The sequence below is a fragment of the Salminus brasiliensis genome, chromosome 16 (assembly GCF_030463535.1).
Source record: "Salminus brasiliensis chromosome 16, fSalBra1.hap2, whole genome shotgun sequence".
Lineage (NCBI taxonomy): Eukaryota > Metazoa > Chordata > Actinopteri > Characiformes > Bryconidae > Salminus > Salminus brasiliensis.
In genome coordinates, this window is record NC_132893.1 from 36,098,337 (window position 1) to 36,113,817 (window position 15,481).

The following is a 15,481-nucleotide window of genomic DNA, read 5'->3' on the forward strand; positions in this document are numbered from 1 at the left end:
TTACTGCAATACCACAGTTTTAAAATAAGTAATATATGTAAGACAATTAAAGCCTATAATATATTTAAAGATCTTCAGTGTATCTTTAGTGTTATATGTTATTACATTATATCAGCTAGCTAACATAACTACATGTAATACATGTAGTCCAGGTATGTATATATGTGGTCAGATTTAAAGAGTAAACATTTGTAAAACTATTAGTTACATTCACGTTCTAGTGTAATATATGAGAAGATTTATTTGCAGGGGTTTTAAAATATTTTGCAGTAATATATTTTATATGTTTTGTTATATTGTATTGCAGAAAGCTATGTAGCTCATATGCATGATGGAAGAAAAATATGATTACATATGAGATTATGTGTTATAATATGTATATTTGTACTGTTATGTGTTGTTACATTATGTTATTATGATATGTATTATATAAATAGTACCAACTGGTTAAGATATTGTAAATAGGATAATTCTGAGTGGTTTGGTGTAAAGTCAGAATTAAAATGGTGGAGGGATACATGCTGCAGGGTGTAGTGCGGCTACAGAAAGTAGTCCCTAAAGAGAACTGCATTAGTTCAAATTCTCCACTATTTTACCCTCATCATCATCATCCTCTTCATCATCATCATCATTATTCCATATAAAACTCAGAAGACTCGTGTAGCTGCACTGGTGGGTTTGGATAGGAGATAAATTATGGGCTGTATCTGTGTTGTAGTCATGGCGACTGTGTTGTAGTCTGGCTCCATTTATTTACTGATCTGACATAACTTTATATTTTATATATAAATATATATTATATATATATTATTATATAAAAATTTAGATGTTTAGACGATTTTGCCGAAATGTGAATTTACAGATTTTACAGAATATGTCGTATACCGCTCACACATCCAGTATTCATGTATTCATCAGTAATGAAAATAATACAGGCTGCTTTTAGCTCTCAGCTTAAAATAGAAAAGCATGGCATGTGGACTGACGCGAACGCTGCGTGTGTTACAGTACAGTCATTAATATCTATCAGGCTTAACCGGGTCTCTGCTGCTGGCCTAATGACCTTCCCCTGGGCCGTCACTCTGGCTGCCAGTTTTCCCAACCACCTAAAATCATCCAATTCTGGACAGTCCTGCATTTTCACTTATTTAAATTTTTTGTTAAAAACATACAGTTCAAAACTCATGAATTCCTTCCTAAAGTTATTTTAACATCTTTCAACATTTATTTTGTCGTTCATTCTTGTTTTTGCATATTTTAGCACATTTATTATAGCACATTTAGTAAAATAAGTTACATTAATGATCCCCTATCTTATCACTTGCATATGGAAATCACCTCTGTTCTGATTGGCTGCCCTGGGATGCACTTTATTCAAACATATAATACTGTATAAATGTAATAAAACACTCCTTTAGTGTGAGTGGGCCAGGCTATGGTTTATGACATTTAAAATGGGCTGATGAGTTCTCATTAGGACCTTAAATAATATCACAGGTCTCCTTTAAAGCGTGGCCTGCATTTCTATGTGTACTGTACATAAAAGCACATGTGATGATCATGATGATGATTCTCCTTCTTCCAAATATTATTAGAACTGATTTTTGATGTACTATAAGGTGCACATGGCACAGAATCGTATGCACAAATGCACTAAACAGGAACATTGGTTATAATGAGCTCTTATGAGCTGGGACTAAGTCTCAGCATGCCTGTTTCCTTACATGTGACCTGCATGTGCTCGCCTGGTTTATGGCCTATCAGGACCTGCACAGTAGCAGTTTTGCATAGTGAGCAGTGTCACTGTACTGCTTACTACCATACACATGGTGCTATACTCAGCAGCTTAACAACAGTCTTTTTCTGTTATTATTATTATCCTATTTATATGGTGTGCTATATTTAAAACCCAGTAATAAGCTATACTTTACACAGCCATATATATGGATCAATGCTTCTGTTATTAGGTTTGTGAACCTCTGTTCAAACTCAGAATCGAAATGAATTAAAATTGCGTTTAAAATGCGCAGGAAACAGTACAGCACATTTAGGTTTGTTTAATGCAGAGGATTTATTTATGTTTTTACACTCAGAAGATTAAAAAAGAGGTTGCCCAAACTTTTGCACACTGCATGTGTGGTCATAGTATTGTCTATAAAATAATAATTGTTCAGGTTCTAACAGTAAAACTGCACATTTGTGGTGCACCCATCTTTAATGACGAGGTAAACATGCATGCTGTTGCCATGGGCAACTAAACACCACAGTCTGCGTGAACCCCGGCCATTTCAGGCAGAAATCTGACACTTCAGTTAACAGCAGGTCTGAGATCGGCTCTTAAACCGAGCTCAACCGCGATTCTACTGAGATCATTGCGTAAAAACTGATCACAGATCAGAGCTGAAAATGCTCTCTACGTCACCGGGGCGGTCCAACTGGCATCGCCTGTCCGCGTTCCACAGCGCTGATTGGTCCGAACACGCCTATGCGTGACCTGAATTCATGCCGCGGATTGGCCACCGTCACTCCTGTAAAACCCGCCTCTAGGTATCGAATTTCAGAAAGCTCATTGGTCCGCGTCACCGTCACTCACGCGAAACACCGTATTCATTGCTTGGCGCGGCATGTCAACAACATCGCGTCCACCTATGGCAGCGGCGGAGAGCTGCTCCGGATCACCGCACTGAGCGCTTACCGGAGAAAAGGCAGCGGCTGCATTATCTACATCCATATAACCGCTTTTCACGGCAGCGGGGTGTGTGTGCTAAAGACTGGAGTATGTATTAAGGAGTTCCTGGATGTTGTGAATGGCTCAGTTCGTCTCTAAAAACACCGGTTTTGCTCCCCCGTCGTCGACAACGAGGAAATTTGACCCCCCGGTCCGGGAGGAGAAGAGCACCGCCGAGTCAGACTCGCCTGATCGGTTCACGAATCAAATGGTTAACGTCTAACGAAGAGCTCTAAAGACACACATTTTTCACAGGTATTTTATTTAAACTATTTAAACTGTTTTACACCTGCCAGCCAGTGTGTGGTGTGATATTAGGGCAGTTGTTGTGACTGTTGTTTTGGATATTTGGGTAGGGTTTGGTCATGTCGGACCCTGGAATTGCTAGTTTTCGTTTTAAGATTTGTTTTTAATAAAATATATTAGCTATGTCAGTAAATTTTATTCTTTTAATTCACTCCAATGCTGTGCTGTTTTAAGCTTACATCGCCGCTTTCTGCCACTGCGCTGACTCTTTAGCTGGCTGAGGTAGCCTAGCACGGCCTGCTCGTTTGAGTTGTCCAAAACGATTCAATTTTAGTGAATCGACTCGTGCTTGATTTTGTTATTTACTGTGAAATGATTCGAATCTTCGACTCGCGGAATCGCCCAGTTCCGTATATGATTCTGTGAACAGTTCTGTTGTATTTCTGTCGTTATAGCGCTTTACTTGACTTTCAAGGGTTTTAATCGTTTACATGGTAAAAAGGAAACCTGAATAATAGTGAGGGGATTGTAATAAAGCTTTAGTGTAATTGTGAATAAGCTGAAGTGCATCAAGATTCATTCGAAATGATTCTTTGTTAGCTACAACAGTTTTATTTTTCTGCCACTCAGCAAACAAAGAGAACCTGTGTGTGTGTGTGTGTGTGTGTGTGTGTGTGTGTGTGTTTTATATATAATAATCTATAATCACTTAAAACTGAACATTTCAATGGGCTGTGTTGGTTTGGTATAATATTATAAGGATTTTCGTGAGACTCGCAGATGATGGTGGCAGCTATTATGCAACAAGTTGGGATGGTTATAGAAGGGCTCGGGTGCGAACAGCCGTGCTTTTTACTGTACAGTGAAGCTGCAGGTTGACGGTAGCTGGTGCTAAAGGCTGGGAGTGTGTTCACTCTTCTGCTGCGTGTGTGTTTCTGCTCCGGCAGCTACACTTTCAGTCAGGCACGTGTTTGTGTGTGGGCGCAGTGCTCCTGTGTGACCGCAGGGTGGCGCTGTTTCCCCGGTCTTCTGAATGGCCGAGTCATAGTAAACAACAAAGTGAAAGCAATGAGGGAGGGGGAGGGGGAGGGGTACAGATCTGTCCCTGCTTCTGTTTAAAGGAATTCCCAGACAAAATTAGACCATAACATTAAAGCTGTGCCTGAGATGATTTCAGTTAGAGGGGGGTCTGGTGAGAAACTCCATGACTACAACACAGATACAGCCCATAATATATCTCCTATCCAAACCCACCAGTGCAGCTACACGAGTCTTCTGAGTTTTATATGGAATGATGATGATGATGATGATGATGATGAAGGTAAAATAGTGAATAGAGAATCTGAACTAATGCAGTTCTCTTTAGGGACTACTTTCTGTAGCCGCACTACACCCTGCAGCATGTATCCCTCCACCATTTTAATGATCTGATTTTAAAAGCAGGTTCTAGAGCCGAACTCTTCTCAGAACTCTGGTAGAACCGTGTCTCAGGCATCAGGCAGCGTCTTCATCACCATTAGGTGAAGAACTTTCTGTGAGGAGCTTTTATTTTTTTATTATTTTTTTTTAAATTAATTTATTATTATTATTTTTTTCAACGAATGCTTTTTTTTTTACTTTGTAACTGTTTAATTATGTGAAAAATGATTAGAATTTCCTTTTATGTCCTGGCTTTTGGTTTGACTCTTATTGGTAGATTTTACTGTGTTTAGTTTTATGGGGTTTCTGTGTGTCTGTTACAGGTTTTGCCTCATCATGGCGGTGTTTAGTTCTCAGGTGCTGCTGGCAGTGACCAGATCCAGGTAAGATTGACTGCTATCAGCAGTGTGTAATATTTAAATAATTAAATAAATAAAAATGTATTAAAAAAAACATAAACAAGACCCCTGAGCATGTTGACGCCTCTGTGTTGGGGTGAAAACCACGTCTGCCTGCCTTTGGAATTTACTGCATGTTTTTATGGTCACAGGGGATCCTACCTGCTCTCCAAACGACACGGCTGTGCCTCCCTGCCCTCCACTGCCTGTATCCGCTACCACTCCGAGATGTTCGGCCATGCTGCGCTGTTGGCTCGTGCCCCCAGGCCGCTGTACCTTCACGGCTCCAGCGCCACTTACCTGCGGCCCGTCTGCGTGCCCTCGCGGACGGTGCACGGCTCCAGCGCCTGGCTCCAGGAGCTGAAGGATTCCCCTTCGGGGGCCGAGGGGAAGACCGAGTCGGTTCCTGCTGAGCCGCCCAGCAAAGCCGTGGTGCGGAAGTCGCTGGGTCAGAGGGTGCTGGATGAACTGAAGCACTACTACCACGGCTTCCGTCTGCTGGGGATCGACACGAAGATCGCAGGACGAATGGTGTGGAGGCTTCTGCACGGACAACAGCTGACCCGCAGAGAGCGGAGAAGGGTACGTAAACGCATGTCCGCTCTGTCGGTGGAAGAGTGTAACCTTCAGTTGTCCTCTATAGGTCTAACCCAGGATTACCTACAGCACTCAGCTGTGTGTAAAGACAACTGGAGAGAAACCAGTTTACATGACAAAAAGAAAGGAAGCCCCTCAGGGAACGGGAGAACTGCAGGGGGCTGGTTTTTGCGCTGACCCGGGGGACTGAGTTTTAATTGAAACGCTAATGCTGACCTGTTTGTCGTCCTGCAGCTGATGCGGACATGTGCAGACCTGTTCCGGCTCGTCCCCTTCATGGTCTTCGTCATCGTTCCCTTCATGGAGTTCCTGCTTCCGGTGTTCCTCAAACTGTTCCCCGAAATGCTGCCCTCCACCTTCGAGACGGAGTCCAAGAAGGCACGTCACTCCACTGCTGTTCAAATACAGAACAGTATGATTATCCACGACAGCAGAAAGGGTTCTAAACAGCACTGAACCGGGTTCTTTAACTTGATGACGTGGTGTTTTGGTGCTGTGTAGTTTCTATATAGGACCTTTTATCATAGAAAAGAACCCTTTCATCAAGCTAAGAACCATTTAATCATCCAAACGCTTCTTAAAGAGGCATGTTTACAAACTCGTAATCTCTCCGAGATCTGGCTCCTGTTTATGTAGGCGTCTGTGTTTGGGTTCATGGTGTGTTTACTCTTCGTACAGGAGGAGAAACAGAAGAAGGGACTCGCTGCCAAACTGGAGCTGGCCAAGTTCCTCCAGGAGACGATAGCGGAGATGGCCCGCAGGAACAAGGCGGCCGTGGGGGACGAAACGCAGAGGTTCTCCACCTATGTCCAGCAGGTCAGTGCAGAGATGAGCTGCTAAAACTTCACAGAAGGGTCCTTTAACTGTTCAACAGGGCTGACCGACGCTGCTGTGTGAAACTCGCCCCCCCGTTTCCTAAAGGGATGCTTTGGTCGTAAACACAGTGGAAGTGAAGACTGTGGAGGATCAGTCAGGCTGTAAATGGGAGAAAAAGAGTTAAAATTCTGTCATTTCTACCCTGATCTGTTTGAGTGCGTAAATAGTTTTGGTTTTATTTTCTGGAGGGGAGGGAGGGAGGGGGGGTACTCTAGTTAATACTCTTTCACTTTTAGTTTTGATATGTATATTAATATTTTGACAGAAACTGGGATCTAATTTCCAATTTTCCTCAAATTACTAATTTAATTTAATTTATAAAACTGAACGAAAACTAATGAAAATGTCACCGGTTGAGCTTACGTTTTAGTCTTTTTGATTCCATAATTTAGTTTGTAAACATGATTTTTATTTGTTATGGTTAATGAGGACTTTTAAACTCCTTCATTTGTGTTTTCATGAAAGAGAAGAAGGATGGAAGATCATTTCCTCATCCTTTTTCTAAACCTTCACTTTCAACTGAATCAAAATCTTTAATCTCAGATCATTAGAGTCTATATAGGGAAGCAAAGCTGCAAAAACAGCTGGTTTTGAGAGTGTAGTTCTGTGAGGTCACTAAAAACGACACAATAACACTTTTTTTATATAATTATATAATAAGCTCTATTAACTCATTAAAATAATTGTTAGACCAGTGGCTGCTCGTTTGTTTGGGTTGAGGGAGAATTTCATATTAATTAACTTATTAATTAAATCTGAGTCGTCTGCTTCTCTGTAGGTCCGGCACACGGGAGAGCAGCCCAGCACCAAGGACATCGTAAAGTTCGCCAAGCTGTTTGAGGATGAGCTGACCCTGGAGCACTTGGAGCGCCCCCAGCTGGTGGCTCTGTGTAAACTCCTGGAACTGCAGCCTATCGGCACCAATAACCTGCTGCGCTTCCAGCTGATGATGCAGCTGCGCACCATCAAGGCTGATGACGAGGTGAGACGGCGCTGAGTGATTTATTATTAATTAATTTATTCATTTATTTATAATGAATATATATAATAATTATTCAATTCATTTATTCTTGCATTATTCTGTCTGTCACTAATCTGTCTGTCTGTCTATCTCGCATGCTCTCTGTAGATGATTGCTAAAGAAGGTGTAGCTGCGATGACCGTGGCGGAGCTTCAGGCTGCATGCCGCAGTCGGGGGATGAGGTCTCTGGGTCTGACCACAGATCAGCTCCGTCAGCAGCTCCAGCAGGTACCATTTCACCAACTGCCCAGTTTTAGTTAACCAGGATCTCAGATTTATTTATTAAATGTAATTAATGAACATTTCAAATTTCGTTCCTGCGTTTCTTGGCCACAAGTTTGTGGACACAGCTCTATTAGCTAAACATAAATATTCTCTGTGTAAATGTATATAGCGTGTGTATACTTTACTCTGTGGAAAGGAGCTGCTTTAAATCCCATTGTACATGTGCAACGTGACAATCAAAGGCATTCATACACACCTGTAGCAACACCATGGGATTTGTGTGCTGTGTGTTGCAGTGGTTGGATCTGCACCTGAAGGAGAACGTTCCTCCATCTCTGCTGCTGCTGTCCCGCGCCATGTACCTCACTGACCTCAAACCAAAAGCTCCTGTTATTCCACCTGTGCCCAAGCTGGAGGTAAACACACACACACACACACACACACACACACACATTTAGGCAGGAACTGTGCTGTAATGAGCTGAAGTTCAGAACAGTTTAGGCTTATTTTCAGTTAGAAAATCAACAAAACCTGCAGTTTGACTGGGGGGGTGTATACTTTTGCACAGGACTGAGATAAAGATAGTGCTGCATGCTGCTCGTTCTGTTCAGAGTCTCTGACCTTTGAGACCTATGTGCTCCTGTGCTCTTTACCCATTCTAGATTCTGTACACTGCTGCAGTCTGTGGGGTAGCAGGTCACTAATTCTCCCAAACTTACCCCAGATAGCCCAGATTAGAGAGCTCGGTAAACTGAATTCTGCTCACTTTATTCAAATAAAGGGATTTGCAGTCGTAGAGTTTTGGAAAATGATCATGTAAATATGAAGTAATGCATCATGACTCTTTACAGAGCATAAAACCACACACATGCTGTAAGTGGAGCTCAGGGAGAAGAAAACTTAAAATATAGGAAGAATGTTGTCTACAGGACTCTCTGGGCACAAAGGCTGAAATCCTTCCAGAGACTTAAAAATTAGCATTAGAAGAGTGAATGGAGTCTGTTCTGTGTTTTTATTTATTAATTTTTTTTATTTATTTATTTATTATGAATAATAATTTAGGGCATGTGTGATACTGCACTGCTACCCCACTGACATTGTCGTATTCTTTAATTTTTAAATAATTTGTGTGGAGTGTAAGCGTATAGAACATTTGCATATATTTCTACTTTTTAATTATATGTACATAGTTTTTTTTTACTTATATATTTTAGTATTTGTATTAAAATCCACTGGATTTCTCATCAATTTCGTTGTACACTGTGCAATGACAAAAGCATCTTAGCGTTTTATAGTGTTTCTTAGCGTTTATAATGTGTATTTTGTGAAACAGAAACCTCCAGTTGCTGCTGAAACCGAAGCCTCGGCTGCAGGGAAGCCCCTTTCTGCCTCTGTTGATGTACTGGTCGACCCTGCCCCGGTCATCAAGGATCGGAAGGTGATTATTGATTAGAAATAAGTGACATAACCTTTAACCAGTCTCTGAGTAGGATTAGAGACTAGATGTAAGAGACTTAAACTTTGTGCTCGAGATGTGTTTCCCTCGCCATTCGATAAAACAGCACAGAAGTTTCGCTTTGCCTCTGATCATTTAACCACCCCGTCACAAAACCTCAGTAGAACATTTGTACCATTTTCAGTGCTGATTTCTGACTCTGTAAGTGTAACTGTAAATGGTGCAGCAGCTACAGGTGTCAGTATGTGACTGCAGTGCTGTTTTAAGGTGAAATATCAGCTTCATGATGAGAGATAAAGCAAACACAGCAACATTCACATTGTTTATATATTTAAAATGATATTAATGTTATTAGAGCTTCATACTGGATATTAATGTTGTTAGAGCTTCATACTGGATATTAATGTTATTAGAGCTTTATACTGGATATTAATGTTATTAGAGCTTCATACTGGATATTAATGTTGTTAGAGCTTCATACTGGATATTAATGATATTAGAACTTCATACTGGATATTAATGTTATTAGAGCTTTATACTGGATATTAATGTTATTAGAGCTTCATACTGGATATTAATGTTGTTAGAGCTTCATACTGGATATTAATGCTATTAGAGCTTCATACTGGATAATAATGCTATTAGAGCTTCATACTGGATATTAATGCTATTAGAGCTTCATACTGGATATTAATGTTATTAGAACTTCATACTGGATATTAATGTTATTAGATGCTATTGATTATATATCAAACTTTATATATCAGTCAGATCCAGTGAAGACCTGAATTTAAGGCATGAAGTGTCACTACTTTATAAAACAGGCATAAAAAGCGTCAATAATAATACAAGCAATTATAATAATTTATGATCTGATAATATTTGATAATATGGTATATGAATATGATCATATTTAGTGGCAGTCTGTAAACCACACTGCCAACCCATGTTCACCAGATAGCCTGTCAGAAGGCTGAGAGTTTGACACTCTATACAGGACAATCATTACCCAAAAACTCCAGCTCCCAGAAGCCCTTGCTGCGGTCAGGTTTAGACATACTGGGTGGAAAAGCTGCTGTGGTTTTGAGTCATGGTGAACAGGCTGGTTTGTGATTCTGATTGGCTGACGCTGTGGCTGGTGTTCTCTAGGCGGAAGAGTTGGTGGAGAAGCCCCGTGGTTTGGACATGCCATCACCAGAGGCACAGTTAATACACGTAAGTGTGTGTGTGTGTGTGTGATGGACACCCTGCTCCCAGCACACACTGTCCCCACCGCTCTGTTCTCTGTCCTGGAACACTGATCAGTTATGTAACCCAGGTTTGACCTCGTGCCTCATGGCTCAGTACCAGCCTGGATTACAGCTGATTTACTCCCTTAAAGTGTTTCTTCAGGTAATCCTGTAACTCTGATCTCGCGAAGTGCACAGGTCAGTTAACGCTGCCTCCAGAGGCCAGAAAACTGCAGTGGAGTCCAGTAGAGGTCAGCTCAGTTACAAGTGATCTCTCAGCAGCTGAACTAATGTTAAATATAGTCTAAACAGCTGACGTTTCTCATTCTGACGGAAGTGTAATTATATCAAATGATGGTTTGACATATTTTTAGATTACAGTATTTGGGAATGCTGTATTTGGATAGTGATCTGTAGATCATACTCACATTTAACATAAAATCAAATAAAGATAAATTATCTGAAGAGGATTAATTTTCTCATTCCTACACCCTAGTCCTAATCCTGAGCACTTAGCTGGCAGATCATAGGAGACCCCAAAGTCTATTACAGTTCTCCATCCAGTATATAATTTATCCAGTTATTTATCCCAAAGTGTATTTATTTATTTATATTGTTGTTGTACTTGTGGATTTAACAAAGCTTCATACTGGATATTAATGTTATTAGAACCTTCCTTGTACTGGATATTAATGTTATTAGAGCTTCATGCTGGATATTAATGTTATTAGTACCTTCCTTGTACTGGATATTAATGTTATTAGAACTTCATACTGGATATTAATGTTATTAGAGCTTCATACTGGATATTAATGTTATTAGAACCTTCCTTGTACTGGATATTAATGTTATTAGAACTTCATACTGGATATTAATGTTATTAGAGCTTCATACTGGATATTAATGTTATTAGAACTTCATACTGGATATTAATGTTATTAGAACCTTCCTTGTACTGGATATTAATGTTATTAGAACTTCATACTGGATATTAATGTTATTAGAGCTTCATACTGGATATTAATGTTATTAGAACTTCATGCTGGATATTAATGCTATTAGAGCTTCATACTGGATATTAATGTTATTAGAGCTTCATACTGGATATTAATGTTATTAGAGCTTCATGCTGGATATTAATGTTATTAGAACTTCATGCTGGATATTAATGCTATTAGAGCTTCATACTGGATATTAATGTTATTAGAGCTTCATGCTGGATATTAATGTTATTAGAACTTCATGCTGGATATTAATGCTATTAGAGCTTCATACTGGATATTAATGTTATTAGAGCTTCATACTGGATATTAATGTTATTAGAGCTTCATACTGGATATTAATGCTATTAGAGCTTCATACTGGATATTAATGCTATTAGAGCTTCATACTGGATATTAATGTTATTAGAGCTTCATGCTGGATATTAATGTTATTAGAACTTTATACTGGATATTAATGTTATTAGAGCTTCATACTGGATATTAATGTTATTAGAGCTTCATACTGCATATTAATGTTATTAGAGCTTCATACTGGATATTAATGTTATTAGAGCTTCATACTGCATATTAATGTTATTAGAGCTTTATACTAACCTAACTTGTTAGGATGTTGACTTTTATTTATCTAACAATAAAATAACTGTTTGTTTGTTTGTTTTATGAATGTATGGCTCTTTTGTTTGTGAAATACGTTGTATCTACTTGTGTCCCATCAGGCTAAAGGAGCGGAGCTGTCCCAGAAATCCAAGATGAGTGCCAACGGACTGTGAGGCGCCTTTTCGGCTGGAGTCGAGGAAGATCAGCATCCAGACTCCTCCTTAAACACTGCTCCTGCTTTGAGGGAGGCGGAGGACTCCCTTTTCTCTCCCTCTCTTTCTCACACTCCAGGATGTGTTCCAATCCCAACACGAGAGAGCAGTAACGCTACGAGGCCGACCGGACCCCCTTCTTCACCCTCCGTTACCCGTTCCTCTCTCTAACAGGGAGGTCGAGTCTGTAAGGAGGTGAGAGCTGTGTGTTCACAGCTGCCGTCCTCCCTTACCCACTTACCCACCAGAACACTTCCACTCTGCAGAACACCCTGTTCTGCTGGAATTGGCCACGAACTAATTAGATTGCATTAGCTGAAGATCTGTAAGAGCATGCATGCTTCCAGATAACGACCTTCAGCCTCTATTTTGTGTACATTTTGTAAATACATTGTAAAATATTTGCATATTATTAAAATAATTGTTTATGATGAAGTGCTAGAGCGTTGGAGGCTCAGCTGTGCCGCAGGTAATCTAAAAGGTCTGCGAGAGCGCCGCACTGGGTTAACAGAATTTGCGGCTGGTTTTGCGTGTTTTTGTTTTTTTCGTTTCCTCCAGCGAGGGAATGTGAAGTTCGCTCCTTTAGGAGATGCTCTTATCTGTGTAGAAACGATGGCTGGCACAAGCTGTAGCTGAACATAAGGGTTTATATTACGTGTGCTCCTGATCTGCAGTGTCCTGTAAGGAGGTTTATGTAACAGAAATGGAAGAACTGCCGTTTAGTGTTTTTACAGATCAGATCAGAGTTTATGTTTAATATGGATGTAAATACTGGACAATCTGAAGCCCCAATCAGGAACCGCTCATGCCTGCCACCTCAGACAGAAGCAGACTGAGCACTGAACCCCAAACACAGTGCCAGTGACCAGCCTGACGAACATCTAACGGAAGGTGAATGAATTAATTTCTCACTTTTGTCTTCCAGAAAGAGTGTCCGAGGGTAAACCGGGGGTTTGGGGGGGTTACACTCTCACAGTCTTCGTAACTGAAGTCCAGAACTAGTGCTGGAAATCTTCCATCCTAGCTGTGGAAACCAGCTTTAGAAATGTGAGTTTCAGAGCTACACTGTATGGACAAAAGTATCTGGACACCTGCTCATTCACTGTTTCTTCTGAAATCAAGGGTATTTAAAAGGAGTTGATCCTGCTTTTAGAACTGTCTCTACTGTCCAGAGAAGACTCTACTAGATTCCCAAAAGTACTGGATAGAGCTCCTCCACCATCATTCCAGAGAACACAGTTCCTCCACTGCTCCACAGCTCCTCAATGCTGGGGGGCTTTATACCCCTCTAGCCCACGCCTGGCATTATTAGGCAGCATGGAGCCAATAGGGTCATGATGTTGATCTGCTCCAGAGGGTCCTATTCTATTGGCAGTACTTCTTCTCTACAGGGACTAGACAAGCTGTGTGTGCATTTGCACATCTGTGTCAGCAATGGGTGCAGCTTACAGCAGCTGAATGCACTCATTAGAAGGGGTGTCCACAGACATTTGTCCAGAATGAGTGGAAGCTGAAGTGCTAGGTTGATCGCATTGTGTTGGGGTTTCCTCACTGGGGCTTCAGAACACTGCTGGGTTGTGTTGGTCAGCTTTTGGAACTGGCCTGAATATAAACTAGATTTTTGTTCGTTTGATAAACCACTGAACAGGAAGTTCAGAGGAACTGGATGGACCTTGTTTTCCAAAGTGTGGGTAGAGCCCTCTCATGCCTTGTGTGTTGTGTTCACCTGCTCTGACGGCTTTCGGCCTGGTCTGCACTCTGCCTTCACAGGTGTTCTGCCAGAGCTGCTGGTACCGGGCTGGACAAGCTGGACAGAGCGCTCCTGAACTCCTGATTCTGCCACGGAAGCGCTTTCATGCAAAAGTTGTTGTTTTTAATTTGAACACAGTCCTGCTTTCAGTTCAGTGATCTGTAGAGAATAGAAAAGAACACTTACTTGTGCAGAAGTGATGGCACCCTTGCTCAGTAAGTGAATTTATTAAAAAATAAAGATTCCCTTCAGACACTTCTGCACATATCTGTAAACCGTTAATGTATTAGAAATAATGAAATGGGTGTATCTGAAGGTAATGGTGACTTATTTGTTTTAAATCTGTTTAAATTCTTTAAATAAAAATAAATTGTCTGAATGTGCAGAATAAAATTCAGTAAATCGTTCGAGAAGCAGCTGTGGCAGAGTGCAGACGCGGGCGGAGGCGTGAGCCGTCGGGTTGTGGTGTTTGTATTTCTACCCTCTGCAGCCGCTCCTCTGCGTCAGCCGGTCAGAACTGTGTTCATGCCTTTTCCTTTGGTGCGCGGTTTCCTAAATGGGAATGCACGTGATCTCCAGTGACTCGCTCCGAAACCCCCGGTGCTTCTGAGCTGCTCTTCTCGAAGCTCTGTGAGAAAGACAAGAGAGGCAGAAGTGTTATATTTTAACAATGATGTTTAAAAAAGATATATTAAAAAATAAAGTACTGTCAGACCATCACTGTAGTGTGTGTGTGTGTGTGTGTGTGTGTGTGTGTGTGTCCACATCTGCCTGATGATGAATAGTGAGTACTATAATAAATGGAGGGGCTTCCATACACTGCACCCCTGTAAACAAGCGTTTTTTTTTTTTTTTTTAGTTTCTTATTATTTTATTCTGTTCTTGAATAAAAATAATCATCAAACAGTAACTCTCATTCAGTATAGCCAAGCTGATGAATAAAATATTGAAGATGGACAAATATTTATATATTAATAAATATATATATATATATATATTTATACATTAATAAATGGTAATAAATAAATATAAATCCAGGAGTAAACATGAAAACAGCAGAAATCTAGATACCCCCCCCTTATAATGATTTCATATAGCACTGATTAATATCTATCACAGCCGTGTAGACAAACAACATACTTCAGTGTTAGAAACTACACCATCTATAAACAGATATACTGATATATATATATATATATATAAACGATCTGTCTATGTCTTATACTATATCTGTTAAGTCTGGTAGAGATTACTGAAGCCAGTTTGGGGAGATCCGGCATCTGCAGTGAAAAGGGGGGAACAGGGGGTTCCTTCAAATACACAGCGCGGAGTTTTAGTCCACTGGCGGCATCTAGTGGTTGAACAGATGAACTACAGTCTGATGTCGGCCGCTGAGTGATGGGTGACAAGGGTCAGATGGAAACGTTTCGTCACTGTGATTACGTCAGAACTAAAGGTGCTAATCTCACAGTAGGATCAGATGTTCCAGTGGAAACAGGAACATTGAACTGTTTAGATGTTTTACTCAATGTTAAAGTCATGGCCTTATTCTGAGGTGAGAGATTGAGACTCTCAAAAAATTATAGATCAATTACATCATCAGTGGTCCTGCATCTAATTAACACTCTTGTAATCTGCTGTAATGGAAATCCTGTGTGTGTGTGTGTGTGTGTGTGTGTGTGTGTGTGTTCTGAAATATGCCGAGAATTTTGAAAGATTGGTG

The 15,481-nt window shown here is 40.6% G+C and overlaps 1 protein-coding gene across 1 annotated transcript; it reads left to right on the forward strand.

Moving 5' to 3' along the window:
* The first annotated feature begins 2,525 nt into the window (after window positions 1–2,525).
* letm2 (leucine zipper-EF-hand containing transmembrane protein 2) lies at window positions 2,526–14,475 on the forward strand. Its single transcript, XM_072659251.1, has 11 exons — window positions 2,526–2,983; window positions 4,717–4,776; window positions 4,944–5,373; window positions 5,623–5,766; window positions 6,067–6,204; window positions 7,043–7,246; window positions 7,394–7,513; window positions 7,807–7,926; window positions 8,844–8,948; window positions 10,116–10,181; window positions 11,916–14,475. The coding sequence occupies exons 2-11, from the start codon at window positions 4,730–4,732 to the stop codon at window positions 11,967–11,969; spliced, it is 1,428 nt and encodes a 475-aa protein (XP_072515352.1). The 5' UTR covers window positions 2,526–2,983; window positions 4,717–4,729; the 3' UTR covers window positions 11,970–14,475.
* Window positions 14,476–15,481: the final 1,006 nt, after the last annotated feature.

Bases quoted from the DNA above. Each gene is read 5' to 3' on its own strand.
- letm2 (XM_072659251.1), top strand. From the start codon at position 4,730: ATGGCGGTGTTTAGTTCTCAGGTGCTGCTGGCAGTGACCAGATCCAG. The intron at 5,374-5,622 runs GTACGTAAACGC...GTCGTCCTGCAG, and splicing joins CCCGCAGAGAGCGGAGAAGG to CTGATGCGGACATGTGCAGA. The intron at 7,247-7,393 runs GTGAGACGGCGC...TGCTCTCTGTAG, and splicing joins CCATCAAGGCTGATGACGAG to ATGATTGCTAAAGAAGGTGT.